The 21,877-nt window shown below is 51.5% G+C and overlaps 1 protein-coding gene and 1 long non-coding RNA gene across 5 annotated transcripts in view; both read right to left on the minus strand.

Moving 5' to 3' along the window:
• The window catches only part of LOC307027423 (ATP-binding cassette sub-family D member 1-like), a 31,425-nt gene extending 15,271 nt beyond the window's left edge, over positions 1 to 16,154 (minus strand). For all 3 annotated transcript variants that reach the window (XR_013804619.1, XR_013804620.1, XM_079695667.1), the window contains exons 1-9: positions 15,944 to 16,154; positions 15,690 to 15,769; positions 15,446 to 15,603; positions 14,422 to 14,609; positions 12,696 to 12,870; positions 12,380 to 12,570; positions 10,545 to 10,725; positions 5,363 to 5,505; positions 3,536 to 3,776 (exon numbers count right to left, since the gene is read on the minus strand). Coding sequence is in view for 1 of the 3 variants with exons in the window: in XM_079695667.1 (XP_079551793.1) it covers positions 3,536 to 3,776; positions 5,363 to 5,505; positions 10,545 to 10,725; positions 12,380 to 12,570; positions 12,696 to 12,870; positions 14,422 to 14,609; positions 15,446 to 15,603; positions 15,690 to 15,769; positions 15,944 to 16,060 (1,474 nt within the window). In the remaining 2 variants the exon portion in view is untranslated. The remainder of the gene's footprint in view (positions 1 to 3,535; positions 3,777 to 5,362; positions 5,506 to 10,544; positions 10,726 to 12,379; positions 12,571 to 12,695; positions 12,871 to 14,421; positions 14,610 to 15,445; positions 15,604 to 15,689; positions 15,770 to 15,943) is intronic.
• A 3,542-nt stretch (positions 16,155 to 19,696) lies between these two features.
• Positions 19,697 to 21,108, minus strand: LOC307027424. Of its 2 annotated transcripts, XR_013804621.1 has the most exons (4): positions 20,845 to 21,108; positions 19,971 to 20,761; positions 19,785 to 19,926; positions 19,697 to 19,726 (listed from the first exon to the last, which is right to left on the minus strand). It is a non-coding gene; the product is annotated as an uncharacterized lncRNA (long non-coding RNA). The 2 variants fall into 2 exon arrangements; XR_013804622.1 differs by having other exon boundaries at positions 19,699 to 19,926.
• Positions 21,109 to 21,877: the final 769 nt, after the last annotated feature.

The raw sequence follows: 21,877 nt of genomic DNA on the forward strand, positions 1-21,877 counted from the left end.
TTCCTCTGAGTTCCTCTGAGTTCCTCTGAGTTCCTGTTCCTCTGAGTTCCTGTTCCTCTGAGTTCCTCTGAGTTCCTGTTCCTCTGAGTTCCTCTGAGTTCCTGTTCCTCTGAGTTCCTGTTCCTCTGAGTTCCTGTTCCTCTGAGTTCCTGTTCCTCTGTGTTCCTGTTCCTCTGAGTTTCTCTGAGTTCCTGTTCCTCTGAGTTCCTGTTCCTCTGAGTTCCTCTGAGTTCCTGTTCCTCTGTGTTCCTGTTCCTCTGAGTTCCTGTTCCTCTGAGTTCCTCTGAGTTCCTGTTCCTCTGAGTTCCTCTGAGTTCCTGTTCCTCTGTGTTCCTGTTCTTCTGTGTTCCTCTGAGTTCCTGTTCCTCTGAGTTCCTCTGAGTTCCTGTTCCTCTGAGTTCCAGTTCCTCTGAGTTCCTGTTCCTCTGTGTTCCTGTTCCTCTGAGTTCCTGTTCCTCTGAGTTCCTGTTCCTCTGTGTTCCTCTGAGTTCCTGTTCCTCTGAGTTCCTGTTCCTCTGTGTTCCTCTGAGTTCCTGTTCCTCTGAGTTCCTGTTCCTCTGAGTTCCTCTGAGTTCCTGTTCCTCTGTGTTCCTCTGAGTTCCTGTTCCTCTGTGTTTCTGTTCCTCTGAGTTCCTGTTCCTCTGAGTTCCAGTTCCTCTGAGTTCCTGTTCCTCTGAGTTCCTGTTCCTCTGAGTTCCTGTTCCTCTGAGTTCCTCTGAGTTCCTCTGAGTTCCTCTGAGTTCCTCTGAGTTCCTGTTCCTCTGAGTTCCTGTTCCTCTGAGTTCCTGTTCCTCTGTGTTCCTGTTCCTCTGAGTTCCTCTGAGTTCCTGTTCCTCTGAGTTCCTCTGAGTTCCTGTTCCTCTGAGTTCCTGTTCCTCTGAGTTCCTCTGAGTTCCTGTTCCTCTGTGTTCCTGTTCCTCTGAGTTCCTGTTCCTCTGAGTTCCTCTGAGTTCCTGTTCCTCTGTGTTCCTGTTCTTCTGTGTTCCTCTGAGTTCCTGTTCCTCTGAGTTCCAGTTCCTCTGAGTTCCTGTTCCTCTGTGTTCCTGTTCCTCTGAGTTCCTGTTCCTCTGAGTTCCTGTTCCTCTGTGTTCCTCTGAGTTCCTGTTCCTCTGAGTTCCTGTTCCTCTGAGTTCCTGTTCCTCTGAGTTCCAGTTCCTCTGAGTTCCTGTTCCTCTGTGTTTCTGTTCCTCTGAGTTCCTGTTCCTCTGAGTTCCAGTTCCTCTGAGTTCCTCTGAGTTCCTCTGAGTTCCTGTTCCTCTGTGTTCCTGTTCCTCTGAGTTCCTGTTCCTCTGAGTTCCTGTTCCTCTGAGTTCCTGTTCCTCTGAGTTCCTCTGAGTTCCTGTTCCTCTGTGTTCCTCTGAGTTCCTGTTCCTCTGTGTTCCTCTGAGTTCCTCTGAGTTCCTGTTCCTCTGAGTTCCTGTTCCTCTGAGTTCCTCTGAGTTCCTGTTCCTCTGAGTTCCTGTTCCTCTGAGTTCCTGTTCCTCTGAGTTCCTGTTCCTCTGAGTTCCTGTTCCTCTGATTTCCTCTGAGTTCCTGTTCCTCTGTGTTCCTGTTCCTCTGAGTTCCTGTTCCTCTGAGTTCCTGTTCCTCTGTGTTCCTGTTCCTCTGAGTTCCTCTGAGTTCCTGTTCCTCTGAGTTCCTGTTCCTCTGAGTTCCTCTGAGTTCCTGTTCCTCTGAGTTCCTGTTCCTCTGTGTTCCTGTTCCTCTGAGTTCCTGTTCCTCTGAGTTCCTCTGAGTTCCTGTTCCTCTGTGTTCCTGTTCTTCTGTGTTCCTCTGAGTTCCTGTTCCTCTGAGTTCCAGTTCCTCTGAGTTCCTGTTCCTCTGTGTTCCTGTTCCTCTGAGTTCCTGTTCCTCTGAGTTCCTGTTCCTCTGTGTTCCTCTGAGTTCCTGTTCCTCTGAGTTCCTGTTCCTCTGAGTTCCTCTGAGTTCCTGTTCCTCTGTGTTCCTCTGAATTCCTGTTCCTCTGTGTTCCTCTGAGTTCCTCTGAGTTCCTGTTCCTCTGTGTTTCTGTTCCTCTGAGTTCCTGTTCCTCTGAGTTCCAGTTCCTCTGAGTTCCTCTGAGTTCCTCTGAGTTCCTGTTCCTCTGTGTTCCTGTTCCTCTGAGTTCCTGTTCCTCTGAGTTCCTGTTCCTCTGTGTTCCTCTGAGTTCCTGTTCCTCTGAGTTCCTGTTCCTCTGAGTTCCTCTGAGTTCCTGTTCCTCTGTGTTCCTCTGAGTTCCTGTTCCTCTGTGTTCCTCTGAGTTCCTCTGAGTTCCTGTTCCTCTGTGTTTCTGTTCCTCTGAGTTCCTGTTCCTCTGAGTTCCTGTTCCTCTGAGTTCCTGTTCCTCTGAGTTTCTGTTCCTCTGAGTTCCTGTTCCTCTGAGTTCCTGTTCCTCTGAGTTCCTGTTCCTCTGAGTTCCTCTGAGTTCCTCTGAGTTCCTCTGAGTTCCTGTTCTTCTGTGTTCCTCTGAGTTCCTGTTCCTCTGAGTTCCTGTTCCTCTGAGTTCCTCTGAGTTCCTCTGAGTTCCTGTTCCTCTGAGTTCCTCTGAGTTCCTGTTCCTCTGAGTTCCTGTTCCTCTGAGTTCCTGTTCCTCTGATTTCCTCTGAGTTCCTGTTCCTCTGTGTTCCTGTTCCTCTGAGTTATATGTGATGATGATGAAGGTCTAATATATGATGATGATGAAGGTCTAATATGTGATGATGATGAAGGTCTAATATGTGATGATGATGAAGGTCTAATATGTGATGATGATGAAGGTCTAATATGTGATGATGAAGAAGGTCTAATATGTGATGATGATGAAGGTCTAATATATGATGATGATGAAGGTCTAATATGTGATGATGATGATGAAGGTCTAATATGTGATGATGATGATGATGATGATGAAGGTCTAATATGTGATGATGATGAAGGTCTAATATGTGATGATGATGATGATGAAGGTCTAATATGTGATGATGATGAAGGTCTAATATATGATGATGATGAAGGTCTAATATGTGATGATGATGAAGGTCTAATATGGGATGATGATGATGATGATGATGATGAAGGTCTAATATGTGATGATGATGATGATGAAGGTCTAATATTTGATGATGATGAAGTTCTAAAATGTGATGATGATGATGATGATGATGAAGGTCTAATATGTGATGATGATGATGATGAAGGTCTAATATGTGATGATGATGATGATGATGGTCTAATATGTGATGATGATGAAGGTCTAATATGTGATGATGATGATGAAGGTCTAATATGTGATGATGATGATGATGATGGTCTAATATGTGATGATGATGAAGGTCTAATATGTGATGATGATGATGATGAAGGTCTAATATTTGATAATGATGAAGGTCTAAAATGTGATGATGATGATGATGATGAAGGTCTAATATGTGATGATGATGATGAAGGTCTAACATGTGATGATGATGAAGGTCTAATATGTGATGATGATGATGATGATGAAGGTCTAATATATGATGAAGATGAAGGTCTGGAGGACCCTTCAGATCTCTCTCTATCTGCTGATGATGAGACGTACCTCTGATCTCCAGACGACCACAGACCCTCTGACCGTGATGAACCTCAGACCCTTCCTCTCCTCCTGCTGACTCCTCTCCTCCCGCTGACTCCTCCCCTCCTGCTGACTCCTCCCCTCCTGCTGACTCCTCCTCCTCCTCCTCCTCCCAGTCTGCAGAGCGATGGTAAACTCCTTCATTCACGTCTTCAAACACGTCCAACATCTCAGAAACTCGAGCTGTGTGACCGGCCAGCTCCGTGACCTGAGGGGGGGGTATAGAGAGGAGGAGGGGGCGGTATAGAGAGGAGGGGGGGGGGTATAGAGAGGAGGGGGGGAGGTATAGAGAGGAGGAGGGGGGGGTATAGAGAGGAGGGGGGGAGGGGGGGGTGGGTATAGAGAGGAGGGGGGGCGGTATAGAGAGGGGGGGGGGTATAGAGAGGAGGGGGGGGTATAGAGAGGGAGAGAGAGAGGAGGGGTCATATAGAGAGGGGGGGTATAGAGAGGAGGGGGGGGCGGTATAGAGAGGAGGGGGGGAGGAGGGGGGGGCGGTATAGAGAGGAGGGGGGGGGCGGTATAGAGAGGAGGGGGGAGGGGGGGTGGGTATAGAGAGGAGGGGGGGGCGGTATAGAGAGGAGGGGGGAGGGGGGTGGGTATAGAGAGGAGGGGGGGCGGTATAGAGAGGAGGGGGGGGTATAGAGAGGAGGGGGGGCGGTATAGAGAGGAGGGGGGGAGGGGGGGTGGGTATAGAGAGGAGGGGGGGAGGGGGGTGGGTATAGAGAGGAGGGGGGGCGGTATAGAGAGGAGGGGGGGGTATAGAGAGGAGGGGGGGCGGTATAGAGAGGAGGGGGGGAGGGGGGGTGGGTATAGAGAGGAGGGGGGGGTATAGAGAGGGGGGGGTTATACACAGAGCATAGCAGAGGAGGGTCAGCACCTCCTTGTAGGAGATGATGATCCTCCTCAGAGGGGGGGGGGGGTACATAGAGAGCAGAGGAGGGTCAGCACCTCCTTGTAGGAGATGATGATCCTCCTCAGAGGGGGGGGGGGGGGTACATAGAGAGCAGAGGAGGGTCAGCACCTCCTTGTATGAGATGATGGTCCTCCTCAGAGGGGGGGGGGGGTACATAGAGAGCAGAGGAGGGTCAGCACCTCCTTGTATGAGATGATGATCCTCCTCAGAAGGGGGGGGGGGTACATAGAGAGCAGAGGAGGGTCAGCACCTCCTTGTAGGAGCCGATGATCCTCCTCAGAAGGGGGGGGGGGTACATAGAGAGCAGAGGAGGGTCAGCACCTCCTTGTAGGAGATGATGATCCTCCTCAGAGGGGGGGGGGGTACATAGAGAGCAGAGGAGGGTCAGCACCTCCTTGTAGGAGCCGATGATCCTCCTCAGAGGGGGGGGGGGTACATAGAGAGCAGAGGAGGGTCAGCACCTCCTTGTATGAGATGATGGTCCTCCTCAGAGGGGGGGGGGGGTACATAGAGAGCAGAGGAGGGTCAGCACCTCCTTGTATGAGATGATGATCCTCCTCAGAAGGGGGGGGGGGTACATAGAGAGCAGAGGAGGGTCAGCACCTCCTTGTAGGAGCCGATGATCCTCCTCAGAGGGGGGGGGGTACATAGAGAGCAGAGGAGGGTCAGCACCTCCTTGTAGGAGCCGATGATCCTCCTCAGAAGGGGGGGGGGTACATAGAGAGCAGAGGAGGGTCAGCACCTCCTTGTAGGAGCCGATGATCCTCCTCAGAAGGGGGGGGGGTACATAGAGAGCAGAGGAGGGTCAGCACCTCCTTGTAGGAGATGATGATCCTCCTCAGAGGGGGGGGGGTACATAGAGAGCAGAGGAGGGTCAGCACCTCCTTGTAGGAGCCGATGATCCTCTCCACGGCGTCAGCTCCAGAGTTCAGGAGGCTCCGGGCCGTGGTGAAGGCCTGCGTCCTCTCACTCATCAGCTCCTCCTCCTCCATCTGCAGAGCCGCCTGCTGCACCTCCTCAGAGTCTGGGGGTTACACACAGAGAGAGAGAGAGAGAGAGAGAGAGAGAGAGAGAGAGAGAGAGAGAGAGAGAGAGACTGAACATCAGATCCTCGTTCTCCACAGAGCGTTTTGAAGGAACCACATGGCCTCACATTCTCCCACATCTCTTGTTAAGCCAAAGTAACCGTAGTCCGCTTTCAGTCTTGCTTTAACCATCCGCTTGAAAATCAAAACTGCATCGGTATCCAATGGCTCCGCAACTTTACTCCTCCTGCTGAGTTAGATGGCCCTTTCAGCCCCAACAACACATTCAAAAGATTCAAAAACACTTTAAACAAAATCAACCTCTGAGTGAGTAACTGAAAAAGACAAAGGAGTCGACCACATTCTGTAAAACAATGAAAAATGTTTTCCCTCTGTTCACAGAAAGGACAGGCGTCAGACACCGTAGGGTTGATCACTGAACGCATTGACAGCTACCGCAGCGTGGAGAGCCCTCCACTGGAGGTCCCCCCCCCTCTTAGTCAGCGGAGGCAGAGCGCTCTCCACTCAGGCCTCTGAGCCTCAGTCAGGCCCAGGTGCGCTCTCCACCGGGTGTCCACTCGCTCCTGGAGTCTGCTCTCATTCAGCACCTTTGTCACCAAATAATCAAATGTTTTGTTGGACATGGTGCTAAACTTCAAATCAGTGACATTGTCCAACTTTAACAAAAAACCCTCAGAACTGAGGTCAGGAAAACATTGATCTCTGGAAAAGAGTCATTGTCATTTGGAGACTTCAGTCCGTTACAGTGAGCAGCGATCAGCGCCAGCTCTGATTGGCTGAGCTGCTGTTTCCAGCTCTGCAGCAGGAGGCTGACCACCCGGACTGACCTGAGGCTCAGACGTGAGGCCAGGCCTGCAGCGTGGTCCAGACGGAGGCCACACACCTCCACCACCTGGCCCAGCGTGAGGGTCCTCTCCTCACAGAGTCTCTGTTGTAGAAAAGGCCCTACTCCACACACAAACCGAGATCCACGGACCACCGGCTCTCTGAGGAGCCAGAACAGTGAGCCACAGCACTCTGGTCTCTCTTGTTTGAGTAGTCCCCACACCTTGAAGAGACCTCCATAGAAACCCGAGAGATTGTTCAGGCGTAATCCTTTTAGATCCATCAGGAACAGCGACTCAGCCAGACCCAGCCCACCACAGCGTTCCAATAAGGCCCGAGCTACGGGTCTCCAGACCAGGTCAGCAGGTCCAGTCAGGAACCTCTGGAGGAACCGGAGCCTGAAAGCAGCCCCTCTGCTTGCCAGGTGAACCAGGCCATGTCCCCCCTCATCCTTTGGCAGGAACAGGACGCTCTGAGAGACCCAGTGCATGCGGTCCCAGAAGAAGTCCACCATGAGAGCCTGCACCCTGGACAGCAGGTTTACGGGTGGGTCGGTGCATGCCAGCCGGTGAGCCAGCATGGAGGAAACAAGGTTGTTTAAAGTAAGGATACGCCCTTTAAAAGAAAGTTTGGGAAGGATCCACTTCTTTGACCGGCCTTCCACTTTCTCGATAAGCCCGTCCCAGTTCTTCAAACAAAACGTGTCATCACCAAGATAAACACCCAGGTACTTTACCCCTGACCTTTTCCAACCAAGACCCCCAGGTAACAACAAGCTGTCAACACCGCCCTCTCCTCCTGCTAAGGCCTCACGTTTCCCCCAGTTGACTCGAGCAGATGAGATTTTGCAAAAGTTGCTCACAGTTTCAGTTAAAACATTGATGTCATCTTGTTTTTGAACAAAGCCCATTATGTTCTCCGCGTACGCAGACAATTTAAAAACATCCCTACAGCCAGGAAAAGAGAAACCCTGTAACTTTGACCCGGTGTAAAACGGGCTCTATGGCCAGGGAGTAGAGCATCCCGGACAAAGAGCAGGCCTGTGGGACTCCTCTCTGAGCGTCAACAGGAGCACACAAACTACCGTTTATCTTCAGTACACTCTCAATGTCCCTGTACAAGACCTGGATCTTGGCTCTGAGACCAGAGCTGAACCCAGAAGCTTCCAGCGTCTGCCACAAGTACTGGTGTTCAACTCGGTCCAAAGCCTTTTCTAGGTCTAGAGAAATCAGACCAAGCTCACAGCCCAATGAACCGGAGAGGTCCAGAACATCTGGAATCAGAGTCACGTTGTCAGTTATCAATCTGCTGGGTACACAGTGTGTCTGGTCTGCGTGAACGACATGCTCCATCACTTTCCTCAGCCTCATCGCTAACACTTTGGAAAGCAGCTTGTAGTCGGTACAGAGTAGAGACACAGGACGCCAGTTCTTCATCTCCTGCAGGTCTCCTTCCTTAGGGAGGAGAGTGAGCACAGCTCTCCTGCAACTCAGAGGCAACCTCCCGTTACTCAGACTGTCTCTGAGCACACTCAGCAGGTCGTCACCTATAACCAGCCAGAGAGCCTTATAGAAGTCTGCAGGCAGGCCGTCTATGCCAGGAGCCTTCCCACTCTGCATGCTCTGCAGGGCCTCCTGCAGCTCCTGGGCAGAGAGCTCCGCCTCCAGCTCAGCATGGTCCTCCTCAGGGACGTTAGGAAGGCCCTCATAGAACGACTGCGCCACCTCTGGCTCGGCCTGGAGCTCTGTTCTGTAGAGCTCTTTGTAGAGCTCCACAGCACACTGAAGCAGCTGCCCAGCATTGGATCGAGTGCATCAGCCTCCTCTGACCATTCTTACGCTCCAGACCAAAGAACAAGTGAGAGGGAGCATCCATCTTCACGATGTTCTGAAACCGGGATCTGAGCAGAGCACCCTGAGCAGAGGACCCCAGCAGGTCAGACAGAGCTGACATGTTCTCGCTCTCCTGTGGAGTCTGCCGATCCCTGCAGCTCCACCTCTTCTCTCTCCAGAGCTCTCAGAGATCTAGCCATGTCCTTTGTGACATTGAAAGTGTACTGCAGGCAAAGCTGCTTGATCTTCACTTTACCTCCATCCCACCACTGCTGAAGAGAATTCTACTCACTCTTAGATAAACGGTAGTTTTCCCAAAATAATTTAAAAACATTTTGAAAATGGTTGTCGGCCAACAGAGAAGCATTAAAGTGCCAACACGCACTATTACACTGAACATGATTAATAAAGAGTGAGACTTGTACGAGGGAATGGTCAGAGACTCCCACTGGACTGATGGAGCAGCTTCTGCTCACATTAATGTGATGATTCAAAACATAGACACGATCCAGCCTAGCTAGAGACCACAGGTTATCCCTGGAGTGCCCCCACGTGTCCTGCCGCTGGCCCGGGTGGGAGTGCCTCCACGTGTCCTGCCGCTGGCCCGGGTGGGAGTGCCCCCACGTGTCCTGCCGCTGGCCCGGGTGGGAGTGCCCCCACGTGTCCTGCAGCTGGCCCGGGTGGGAGTGCCCCCACGTGTCCTGCCGCTGGCCCGGGTGGGAGTGCCTCCACGTGTCCTGCCGCGTCACATTTAAACTCTTGTTTCCTAATAAAGTAAATAAAGTGCTCTCTTAGCATCCCCTCGAGCACCGTTAATGTTTCAAGAGCCCATCTTTATGTCACTCATTATGGAATTAGAGTTGCATCCTAACAAAATCAAAAACCTGGCTGAAGAAAAATACAAAATAAAACCAAGATGTACTTCTTCATCTTTCTTTGCAGTTTCCTCTCTGATCCTCTGAAGTGTCTTCTTTAACCTTCTCTGGGCCGCTGGAGAAAGGTTCCCTCAGGCTTCTTTGCGCCGCATGAGGACCCTGGCAGAATTGTGAAAGATCTGCAACTCAGTAAAGAAATCATCTAACTCCACCGCCCCCCCCCCCCCCCTCCACCCCTTCCTCCAGAAAGGATCTGATCCTCTGGAAAGAGTACTCCTCTCCCTTTGCTACCTCAACGATGTCAAAGAGTGACTCACTGTCCTCTGAGTCCTCTGAGACTCCCTCTGGCTGAGAGGAGGAACACAGCGACTCCTTCTTTGACACCTTCCCTTTTTGAGCCACACTTCCTTTGCTCACTTCTTCCTTTTTCCTTTTAACAGGTAACCTTAATAAATCCTCATCCATTACCACATCCTCCAGAACAGACTCAGCCCCTCTGGCTGCAGTGTGCTCACTATCTGCTTACTGTGTGACCTGAGGGTCTGTGTGTGTGATACTGTGTGTACCGGCTGCCTGTGTGCTTTCCACGCGTGAAACCGTTGGCTCTGCCACGGACCGACTGACCGGCGGTTCCACCACCGGCGTTTCCGCCACGGGCGCGGGCGTGGACAAAGCAACCGGCAGCGGCTCCGCCGCGGGCGCGGAGCCCAGTGTGTACTCTCAGTAGTATAGTGTGTACTCTCAGTGTGTACTCTCAGTAGTATAGTGTGTACTCTCAGTGTATACTCTCAGTAGTATAGTGTGTACTCTCAGTGTATACTCTCAGTAGTATAGTGTGTACTCTCAGTGTGTACTCTCAGTAGTATAGTGTGTACTCTCAGTAGTATAGTGTGTACGCTCAGTAGTATAGTGTGTACTCTCAGTAGTATAGTGTGTACTCTCAGTAGTATAGTGTGTACGCTCAGTAGTATAGTGTGTACGCTCAGTAGTATAGTGTGTACTCTCAGTAGTAACGTGTGTACTCTCAGTAGTAAAGTGTGTACTCTCAGTAGTATAGTGTGTACGCTCAGTAGTATAGTGTGTACTCTCAGTAGTAAAGTGTGTACTCTCAGTAGTATAGTGTGTACGCTCAGTAGTATAGTGTGTACTCTCAGTAGTAAAGTGTGTACTCTCAGTAGTAAAGTGTGTACTCTCAGTAGTATAGTGTGTACTCGTACGCTCAGTAGTATAGTGTGTACTCTCAGTATTATAGTGTGTACTCTCAGTAGTAAAGTGTGTACTCTCAGTAGTATAGTGTGTACTCGTACGCTCAGTAGTATAGTGTGTACTCTCAGTATTATAGTGTGTACTCTCAGTAGTAAAGTGTGTACTCTCAGTAGTATAGTGTGTACTCGTACGCTCAGTAGTATAGTGTGTACTCTCAGTAGTATAGTGTGTACTCTCAGTATTATAGTGTGTACTCTCAGTAGTATAGTGTGTACTCACCGCTCTCAGAGTACCCGGTGGCGGTGATGATCGGCAGCGCCACCATCAGCAGGCCGGCTCCGCTCCACACGTACTTCATGAGGAACTGCTCCAGCATGACGTACCAGAGGCGCTTCAGCAGGATCTGCTGGATCTGAGAGGAGAGCGAGCTGTAGCTCCTCTGCAGCTGGGACAGCTCTATCTGCGAATCAAACGCACCCAAAACATGCTTTACATCTCCACCTGACAATCAAACGCACCCAGTCTGTACGTTAGCGTCTCCATCAGTGAATCAAGCGCACCCAGTCTGTACGTTAGCTTCTCTATCAGTGAGTCTGTACGTTAGCGTCTCCATCAGTGAATCAAGCGCACCCAGTCTGTACGTTAGCGTCTCCATCAGTGAGTCTGTACGTTAGCGTCTCCATCAGTGAGTCTGTACGTTAGCGTCTCCATCAGTGAGTCTGTACGTTAGCGTCTCCATCAGTGAATCAAGCGCACCCAGTCTGTGCGTTAGCGTCTCCATCAGTGAGTCTGTACGTTAGCGTCTCCATCAGTGAGTCTGTACGTTAGCGTCTCTATCAGTGAATCAAACGCACCCAGTCTGTACGTTAGCGTCTCCATCAGTGAACCAAACGCACCCAGTTTGTACGTTAGCGTCTCCATCAGTGAGTCTGTATGTTAGCGTCTCCATCAGTGAGTCTGTACGTTAGCGTCTCTATCAGTGAATCAAACACACCCAGTCTGTACGTTAGCGTCTCCATCAGTGAATCAAACGCACCCAGTCTATACGTTAGCGTCTCCATCAGTGAATCAAACGCACCCAGTCTGTACGTTAGCGTCTCCATCAGTGAATCAAACGCACCCAGTCTATACGTTAGCGTCTCCATCAGTGAATCAAACGCACCCAGTCTATACGTTAGCGTCTCCATCAGTGAGTCTGTACGTTAGCGTCTCCATCAGTGAATCAAACGCACCCAGTCTGTACGTTAGCGTCTCCATCAGTGAATCAAACGCACCCAGTCTATACGTTAGCGTCTCCATCAGTGAGTCTGTACGTTAGCGTCTCCATCAGTGAACCAAACGCACCCAGTTTGTACGTTAGCGTCTCCATCAGTGAGTCTGTACGTTAGCGTCTCCATCAGTGAGTCTGTACGTTAGCGTCTCTATCAGTGAATCAAACACACCCAGTCTGTACGTTAGCGTCTCCATCAGTGAGTCTGTACGTTAGCGTCTCCATCAGTGAACCAAACGCACCCAGTTTGTACGTTAGCGTCTCCATCAGTGAGTCTGTACGTTAGCGTCTCCATCAGTGAATCAAACGCACCCAGTTTGTACGTTAGCGTCTCCATCAGTGAGTCTGTACGTTAGCGTCTCCATCAGTGAACCAAACGCACCCAGTTTGTACGTTAGCGTCTCCATCAGTGAGTCTGTACGTTAGCGTCTCCATCAGTGAATCAAACGCACCCAGTTTGTACGTTAGCGTCTCCATCAGTGAGTCTATACGTTAGCGTCTCCATCAGTGAATCAAACGCACCCAGTCTGTACGTTAGCGTCTCCATCAGTGAATCAAACGCACCCAGTCTATACGTTAGCGTCTCCATCAGTGAATCAAACGCACCCAGTCTGTACGTTAGCGTCTCCATCAGTGAATCAAGCGCACCCAGTCTGTACGTTAGCGTCTCTATCAGTGAATCAAACGCACCCAGTCTGTACGTTAGCGTCTCTATCAGTGAATCAAACGCACCCAGTCTGTACGTTAGCGTCTCCATCAGTGAATCAAACGCACCCAGTCTGTACGTTAGCGTCTCTATCAGTGAGTCTGTACGTTAGCGTCTTCACCTGTGAATCAAACGCACCTTGTGTCCCCCGTAGAAGGCGATCTCTTCAGAGTTGTTGATGATCCGTGAATGGATGAACCTCAGATCTCCTTTCCTCTTCGCCTCCTCGGCCACCAGCGCCCCGAACCGAGGGGAGCAGGAGCGCAGGACTTTAGCCGTGAGGACCACGACCAGACCGGCGATCACAGAGGGCCACGTGGTGCTCGCTCCTGAGGGCAGGTGTGTTACTCAGGTGGACAGGTGAGCAGGTGGACAGGTGTAGGGAAGTACAGGTGTGCATGTGTATAAGTGTACGAGTGCACAGGTGAGCAGGTGTAGAGGTGTACAGGTGTACCTTTGGAGTGGGCGGTGCCCAGCAGGGTGTAGCAGGTGACCACCACGTCCAGGACAGGTTTGGTGAGGTTGGAGTACAGGTGAGCCACGGAGGAGGTGAACATCACGATGTCCTCAGTGAGCGACTGGTCAGGATTACACAGGCGGCCGTCCATGTTGCTGACACGGTAATAGGTCTGCAGAGAGAGGGGGGGGGGGGCAGGATGAGAGGGGGGGCATTCAGGGACCGGGATGAGAGGGGGGGGGGGAGGATGGGAGGGGAGGCGTTCAGGTACCAGGATGAGAGGGGGGGGGCAGGATTGAGAGGGGGGGCGTTCAGGGACCAGGATGAGAGAGGGGTGGGGGGGCAGGATGAGAGGGGGGGCGTTCAGGGACCAGGATGAGAGAGGGGCGTTCAGGGACCAGGATGAGAGGGGGGGCGTTTAGGGACCAGGGTGAGAGAGGGGCGTTCAGGGACCAGGATGAGAGAGGGGTGGGGGGGCAGGATGAGAGGGGGGGCGTTCAGGGACCAGGATGAGAGGAGGGTGTTCAGGGACCGGGATGTATGAATGTGTGTGTGTGTGTGTGTGTGTGTGTGTGTGTGTGTGTGTGTGTGTGTGTGTGTGTGTGTGTGTGTGTGTGTGTGTGTGTGTGTGTGTGTGTGTGTGTGTGTGTGTGTGTGTGTGTGTGTGTGTGTGTGTGTGTGTGTGTGTGTGTGTGTGTGTGTGTGTTACCTGGGATGAGAGGGGGGGCATTCAGGGACCAGGATGAGAGAGGGGGGGCAGGATGAGAGGTGGGGCGTTCAGGGACCAGGATGAGAGAGGAGCGTTCAGGGACCAGGATGAGAGAGGGGTGGGAGGGCAGGATGAGAGGGTGGGCGTTCAGGGACCAGGATGAGAGAGGGGTGGGGGGGCAGGATGAGAGGGGGGGAGGGATGAGAGGGGGGGGCGTTCAGGGACCAGGATGAGAGGGGGAGGGGAGGGCAGGATGAGAGGGGGGGGGCGTTCAGGGACCAGGATGAGAGAGGGGGGAGTTCAGGGACCAGGATGAGAGAGGGGGGGGCAGGATGAGAGGGGGGGGGGGCAGGATGAGTGGGGGGGCATTCAGGGACCAGGATGAGAGGGGGTGTTCAGGGACCAGGATAATAGAGGGGGGGGCAGGATGAGAGGGGGGGCGTTCAGGGACCAGGATGAGAGGGGGGTATTCAGGGACCAGGATGAGAGAGGGGCGTTCAGGGACCAGGATGAGAGGGGGGGCGTTCAGGGACCAGGATGAGAGGGGGGTGTTCAGGGACCAGGATGAGAGAGGGGCGTTCAGGGACCAGGATGAGAGGGGGGCGTTCAGGGACCAGGATGAGAGGGGGGGCGTTCAGGGACCAGGATGAGAGGGGGGTGTTCAGGGACCAGGATGAGAGAGGGGCGTTCAGGGACCAGGATGAGAGGCGGGGCGTTCAGGGACCAGGATGAGAGAGGGGCGTTCAGGGACCAGGATGAGAGGGGGGGCGTTCAGGGACCAGGATGAGAGGGGGGTGTTCAGGGACCAGGATGAGAGAGGGGCGTTCAGGGACCAGGATGAGAGGCGGGGCGTTCAGGGACCAGGATCAGAGGGGGGTGGGGGGGCAGGATGAGAGGGTGAGTGAGAGTGAGTGAGTGAGTGAGTGAGTGAGTGAGTGAGTGAGTGTGTGTGTATGTGTGTGTGTGTGTGTGTTAGTGTGTGTGTGTGTGTATGTGTGTGTGTGTGTGTGTTACCTGGTTGTCAAAGTACAGCTGGTAGCAGTGATCCACCAATCGGCTCCTGAACCTCAGAGCCAGCTGAGCCTCCAGGAACCTGATGCAGGAGTTGATGAAGGAGGCAGGAAGAGAGACGAGGATCCACTTAGAGAGAGACAGGAAGAAGAGGGGAGGGGCCTGCTGCACGATGCTCCTCACTATCACACCTGCACACAGGTAGAGAGGGGTGAGACAGGTGACAGAGACAGGTAGTCAGACAGACAGGTAGTCAGACAGAGAGGTAAAGAGAGAGAGAGAAACAGGTAGTCAGACAGGTAGTCAGACAGACAGGTAGTCAGACAGACAGACAGACAGGTACTCAGTGAGACAGGTAGTCAGACAGACAAACAGGTAGTCAGACAGACAGGTAGTCAGACAGGCAGTCAGACAGACAGACAGACAGACAGACAGGTAGTCAGTCAGACAGACAGGTAGTCAGTCGGACAGACAGGTAGTCAGTCAGACAGACAGGTAGTCAGACAGACAGGTAGTCAGTCAGACAGGTAGTCAGTCAGACAGACAGACAGACAGACAGACAGAAAGTCAGTCAGACAGGCAGGTAGTCAGACAGACAGGTAGTCAGACAGACAGACAGACAGGTAGTCTGTAAGACAGACAGGTAGTCAGTCAGACAGGTAGTCAGTCAGACAGAGAGACAGACAGACAGACAGACAGACAGTCAGTCAGACAGGCAGACAGTCAGTCAGACAGGCAGGTAGTCAGACAGACAGACAGACAGGTAGTCTGTAAGACAGACAGGTAGTCAGACAGGCAGGTAGTCAGACAGGCAGGTAGTCAGACAGACAGGTAGTCAGACAGACAGACAGACAGGTAGTCTGTAAGACAGACAGGTAGTCAGACAGGCAGGTAGTCAGACAGCTAGGTAGTCAGACAGACAGGTAGTCAGACAGACAGACAGACAGACAGGTAGTCTGTAAGACAGACAGGTAGTCAGACAGACATGTAGTCAGTCAGACAGACAGGTAGTCAAACAGACAGGTACCCTCCAGAGTAGATACGTAGACAGACAGGAAGGTCCTGCTCATCAAGGAGAGAGAATGAAGGGCGAGCAAGCCGACCTCTGGACTCAGTAACCGTGGAAACAAGATCTTCAGGAGGCGGGACAACCGCAACAGGAAGTCCCTGTTCACTGATGGAGACCTGCAGACAGGAAGTAACACTCAGGTGAACACTCACGCACGCATGTGTGTGCGCAAAAACACACACACACACACACACACACACACCTGCTGTCTCTCTTCTTCTTGTCCACAGTGTTGACCACAGGTAGGTGAGCTCCACCCGGCTGTTTACCTGCTGCGCCCCCCTGAAAACACACACACACACAGTTAGCTGCAGTGTGTGTGTGTGTGTGTGTGTGTGTGTGTGTGTCTCACCTGTACCCTCCTCCAGGTGTATGATGACAGTGTGTGTGTGTGTGTGTGTGTGTGTGTGTGTGTGTGTGTGTGTGTGTGTGTGTATGTGTGTGTGTGTGTCTCACCTGTACCCTCCTCCAGGTGTACAGGTACATCTTCTTCACGGCGTAGGCGGTTATCAGCGCGGCCGCCAGCTTTCTGATCCTGGAGCTCCGCCTCAGCTGCTGATAGGTCCATTGCATTCTGACAAGAAGTGAGCGGGACCAATCAGAGAACAGGAACAGCAGCGTGTCACAGGAAGTCGTCACAGAGACAGCATGGTGAGCGAGGGTCCACCTGATGATCACCTGAGATATTTACCTGATGATCACCTTATATATTTACCTGATGATCACCTTATATATTTACCTGATGATCACCTTATATATTATTATTGTAAATTATGTAGTCATTGTTATTTATTATTATTATTAATGTATTTGTAATTGAATGTTTTCCTTCTCATTCTGATGTGATGTTATTTCCTGTAACAGTGTCACAGCGCCCTCTGCTGGAGAACACAGCACACTGCACTCTGACAGATTCACCTGTTTCTACGCTCCTTTCTCTACACTAGAACAATACATATGTTATATTATATTCTCAGGTGACCCGGGTCGATCCGCTCTAACTGTATAAAGAGAGTTTATTAAGCAGCAGTGAAGCAGTCAGAAAGAACCCGGATGTACCGTTCTCTGAGCGGCTAACGGACAGATCTAACGGTAACTGTTTAATACCGGGGGACTGACGTTACAGGGGGACTGACGTCACAGGTGGACCCGGTCCGGTACAGCAGGTACCGACCCGGGCCAACAGTGTTACCCGGGTTTAGCTGAGTTTAATCCGGTTTTCTGAGCCGATGCTAGCGGAGCTAAGCTAACAGCGGAGGACAGTTCAAAGTCCGTCGAAGTTTCTAAAGTTAATAAAGTGACAGAAGTTGATCTTCATCACCCTAACAGCGGACCCTGATCAGAGACACCCTGCTGCACTCTTTACACACTCTTTACACACTCTTTAAAACACACTTTACACACACTTTAACCCGGGTTAACGGTAAGCAACGAGAGAGGCTGTTTACCTGAGAGCAGGACGCGTCCCAATACTCAACTCTCACCTCCTTCTCTCCTCTACCCTCAACTCTCACCTCCTTCTCTCCTCTCCTCTCACCTCCTTCTCTCCTCTCACCTCCTTCTCTCCTCAACTCTCACCTCCTTCTCTCCTCACCTCCTTCTCTCCTCTGCACTCTCTCCTCCTTCTGGCTCTGACTCTTGTCTCACTTTCTGAAAATCCAAACTCTTTAGAGATGATGAACAGATTGAGAGTATCTTGAGAGAAGTTTCCTAACCCTAGATTGTAATACCTTCCACCCTCTCAGTTCAACCTGTTGACCTGGAAACAGATATGACTGTCACAGTATTAACCCTTTCAATATAATGTAAAACATGTTCATCCACAGGTACATGTTGGTTTAGATAAAAAACTATTGAACAATATATTAAAACAATATTTTAGAACAACTATGGTTATTATATGATTGATTGTGACACAATAACGTGCTGAAAACTTTGAGGTTGCATGTTTTAATACAAATATTTAATAATAATAGAAACTCATGTATTCCCCTCGTGTGGCGTTCAGGCTCTGTGGGACACATTAAAACGGTTTACCTTCAGATATCAAAGAGTCTTTATTAAAACGTGTCGACAGCATTTACAGAAAACATCCAACAGGGGGCGTGAAACAGTCAAAACCACCAAAGAGTCCAAAACATAGAAAAGTGTTTTTACAGAGTGACCCACTGTTCAGAGTGCACCTGAACGCTTCTGCTTTGGCGTAGAAGAGGTGCATGCTGGGAGCTGAAGCTGCGGTCACATGACATCACATTATGGGATATCTTTATTGTGTTTAATTAATTATTCATTCAGATTCACTGTGTTCTGGTGTCTTAGTACATAGTGCAATGCATTGTGGGTAATTACATGAGTCATGTGACCACAGAATCCTCAGGGGGGGGGGGGGGTTACAGTTAAAGGTAAACACATCACAACACAGAGACATCAACAACAACATCCAGTAATAAAGTGTTGAGTTCAGGGTCCTCTGTAAAAAAGAGTTTCAGTCTCGTGATTGTCGCTGCTCTCTTATTGCTCTGACAGAAAAACAAAGATCATTACACACCTTCACCTGGAGCCAATCATTACACACCTTCACCTGGAGCCAATCATTACACACCTTCACCTGGAGCCAATCAGTAAACACCTTCACCTGGAGCCAATCATTACACACCTTCACCTGGAGCCAATCAGTAAACACCTTCACCTGGAGCCAATCATTACACACCTTCACCTGGAGCCAATCAGTAAACACCTTCACCTGGAGCCAATCAGGACACACCTTCACCTCGAGCCAATCAGTACACACCTTCACCTGGAGCCAATCATTACACACCTTCACCTCCACCATCACCTGGAGCCAATCATTACACACCTTCAGATGGAGCCAATCATTACACGCCTGCAGCTCCACCTTCACCTGGAGCCAATCATTACACACCTTCACCTGGAGCCAATCATTACACACCTTCACCTGGAGCCAATCATCACACACCTGCAGCTCCACCTTCACCTGGAGCCAATCATTACACACCTCCACCATCACCTGGAGCCAATCATTACACACCTTCACCTGGAGCCAATCATACACACCTGCAGCTCCACCTTCAGCTGGAGCCAATCATTACACACCTTCACCTGGAGCCAATCATTACACACCTGCAGCTCCACCTTCAGCTGGAGCCAATCATTACACACCTTCACCTGGAGCCAATCATTACACACCTTCACCTGGAGCCAATCATTACACACCTTCACCTGGAGCCAATCATCACACACCTGCAGCTCCACCTTCACCTGGAGCCAATCATTACACACCTGCACCTCCACCTTCACCTGGAGCCAATCATTACACACCTGCAGCTCCACCTTCACCTGGAGCCAATCATTACACACCTGCACCTCCACCTTCACCTGGAGCCAATCATTACACACCTGCAGCTCCACCTTCACCTGGAGCCAATCATTACACACCTGCAGCTCCACCTTCACCTGGAGCCAATCATTACACACCTTCACCTCCACCTTCACCTGGAGCCAATCATTATACACCTGCACCTACACCTTCACCTGGAGCCAATCATTACACACCTGCAGCTCCACCTTCACCTGGAGCCAATCATTAGACACCTGCAGCTCCACCTTCACCTGGAGCCAATCATTACACACCTGCAGCTCCACCTTCACCTGGAGCCAATCATTACACACCTGCAGCTCCACCTTCACCTGGAGCCAATCATTAGACACCTGCAGCTCCACCTTCACCTGGAGCCAATCATTACACACCTGCAGCTCCACCTTCACCTGGAGCTCATAGAGCAGGTAATATCCAGTGATCACAAGAAACTCATCACATCTAATCCTAACATGTGATTTAGTGCAGAGACTGAATACCTGAATGTCACCTGATCAGTTTCTAACCTGATCAGAGTCACCTGGTCTGTGTCACCTGATCAGTTTCTAACCTGGTCTGTGTCACCTGATCAGAGTCACCTGGTCTGTGTCAACTGATCAGTTTCTAACCTGATCAGAGTCACCTGGTCTGTTTCTAACCTGGTCTGTGTCACCTGATCAGAGTCACCTGGTCTGTGTCACCTGATCAGTTTCTAACCTGATCAGAGTCACCTGGTCTGTTTCTAACCTGGTCTGTGTCGCCTGATCAGAGTCACCTGGTCTGTGTCAACTGATCAGTTTCTAACCTGGTCTGTGTCAACTGATCAGTTTCTCACCTGATCAGAGTCACCTGGTCTGTGTCACCTGATCAGAGTCACCTGATCAGACTCACCTGGTCTGTTTCACCTGATCAGTTTTTAACCTGATCAGAGTCACCTGATCAGTGTCACCTGATCAGTGTCACCTGGTCAGTGTCACCTGGTCTGTGTCACCTGATCAGAGTCACCTGGTCTGTGTCACCTGATCAGAGTCACCTGGTCTGTGTCATCTGATCAGTTTCTAACCTGGTCTGTGTCACCTGATCAGTTTCTAAACGGATCAGAGTCACCTGATCAGAGTCACCTGATCAGTTTCTAACCTGGTCTGTGTCACCTGATCAGTTTCTAAACTAATCAGAGTCACCTGGTCTGTGTCACCTGATCAGTGTCACCTGGTCTGTGTCGCCTGATCAGAGTCACCTGGTCTGTGTCACCTGATCAGTTTCTAACCTGGTTTGTGTCACCTGATCAGTGTCACCTGATCAGAGTCACCTGATCAGTGTCACCTGATCAGTGTCACCTGATCAGTGTCACCTGGTCTGTGTCACCTGGTCTGTGTCACCTGTTCAGTGTCACCTGATCAGTGTCACCTGATCAGAGTCACCTGATCAGTGTCACCTGGTCTGTGTCACCTGGTCAGTGTCACCTGATCAGTGTCACCTGATCAGAGTCACCTGATCAGTGTCACCTGGTCTGTGTCACCTGGTCAGTGTCACCTGATCAGTGTCACCTGATCAGTGTCACCTGATCAGTTTTTAACCTGCTGGTGTGCGGCTGGTGATTCTATCCTCGTAAAAATCCTGATTGTCTTTGAAACTCGTAGAAAAGTGTAAAAAACTTCCGGATGTAAAAATGTTTTACCCAGAATCCCTCTGGGGGCTGAGCAGCAACACCTGGACTGTGACATCATCATCCTGTGAGCGACATCATCATGGGGGCGGGGCTTACAGCTCTGATACTGATTGTCCTGTTTGTCTCCGCCCCTCTGCGACCTGATTGGTTGAGGAGTCAGACCAGAGTCCCAGGAGACGGCCTCTCTTGCTGAGGGGGCGGGGCCCGGAGGAGTGCGGAGTCAGCACACCTGGGGAGGGGGCGGAGTCAGTTCATTCATTCTAGTAGTAGCTGAGGAGTACCTGGTGCTTCCTGTCTGCAGGTGCTTCTTACCTGGTGTGCAGCGTCTGTCCACTGAAGGTTGCTGAGTGCGGCAGGGCCTTCTTCTGATTGGTCGACTGCTGGATGACCCTGCGCCGGCCCCCCCCCTGACCTTTGACCCCCCCGTTCACCTTCACCTGGTTCTGCTGGGCGGGGCCTAAGGTGTTTCTCAGGTACCAGTCCCTCAGACCTGTCAATCACAGAGTCAGAGGGGGGGTTCATGTGAGGACAGGTAGCAAGGACACTTCCTGCTGTCTGCTAACCGAGAGGAGGACAGGTGGACAGGAGAACAGGTGGAGAGGAGAACAGAGGACAGGTGGAGAGGAGGAGAGAGGACAGGTGGAGAGGAGGACAGGTGGAGAGGAGAACAGAGGACAGGTGGAGAGGAGGACAGAGGACAGGTGAAGAGGAGGACAGGTGGAGAGGAGGACAGAGGACAGGTGAAGAGGAGGACAGAGGACAGGTGGAGAGGAGGACAGGTGGAGAGGTGAAGAGGAGGACAGAGGACAGGTGAAGAGGAGGACAGAGGACAGGTGAAGAGGAGGACAGGTGGAGAGGAGGACAGGTGGAGAGGAGGACAGAGGACAGGTGAAAAGGAGGACAGGTGGAGAGGAGGACAGAGGACAGGTGAAGAGGAGGACAGGTGAAGAGGAGAACAGGTGAAGAGGAGGACAGGTGGAGAGGAGGACAGAGGACAGGTGAAGAGGAGGACAGGTGGAGAGGAGGACAGGTGGAGAGGAGGACAGAGGACAGGTGAAGAGGAGGACAGGTGAAGAGGAGAACAGGTGAAGAGGAGGACAGGTGGAGAGGAGGACAGAGGACAGGTGAAGAGGAGGACAGAGGACAGGTGGAGAGTTGGACAGGTGAAGAGGAGGACAGGTGGACAGGAGGACAGGTGGAGAGGAGGACAGAGGACAGGTGGAGAGGAGGACAGGTGAAGAGGAGGACAGGTGGAGAGGAGGACAGAGGACAGGTGAAGAGGAGGACAGGTGGAGAGGAGGACAGGTGGAGAGGAGGACAGAGGACAGGTGAAGAGGAGGACAGG

This window comes from Notothenia rossii (genome assembly GCF_949606895.1).
Source record: "Notothenia rossii genome assembly, contig: scaffold_202, whole genome shotgun sequence".
Classification (NCBI taxonomy): Eukaryota; Metazoa; Chordata; class Actinopteri; order Perciformes; family Nototheniidae; genus Notothenia; species Notothenia rossii.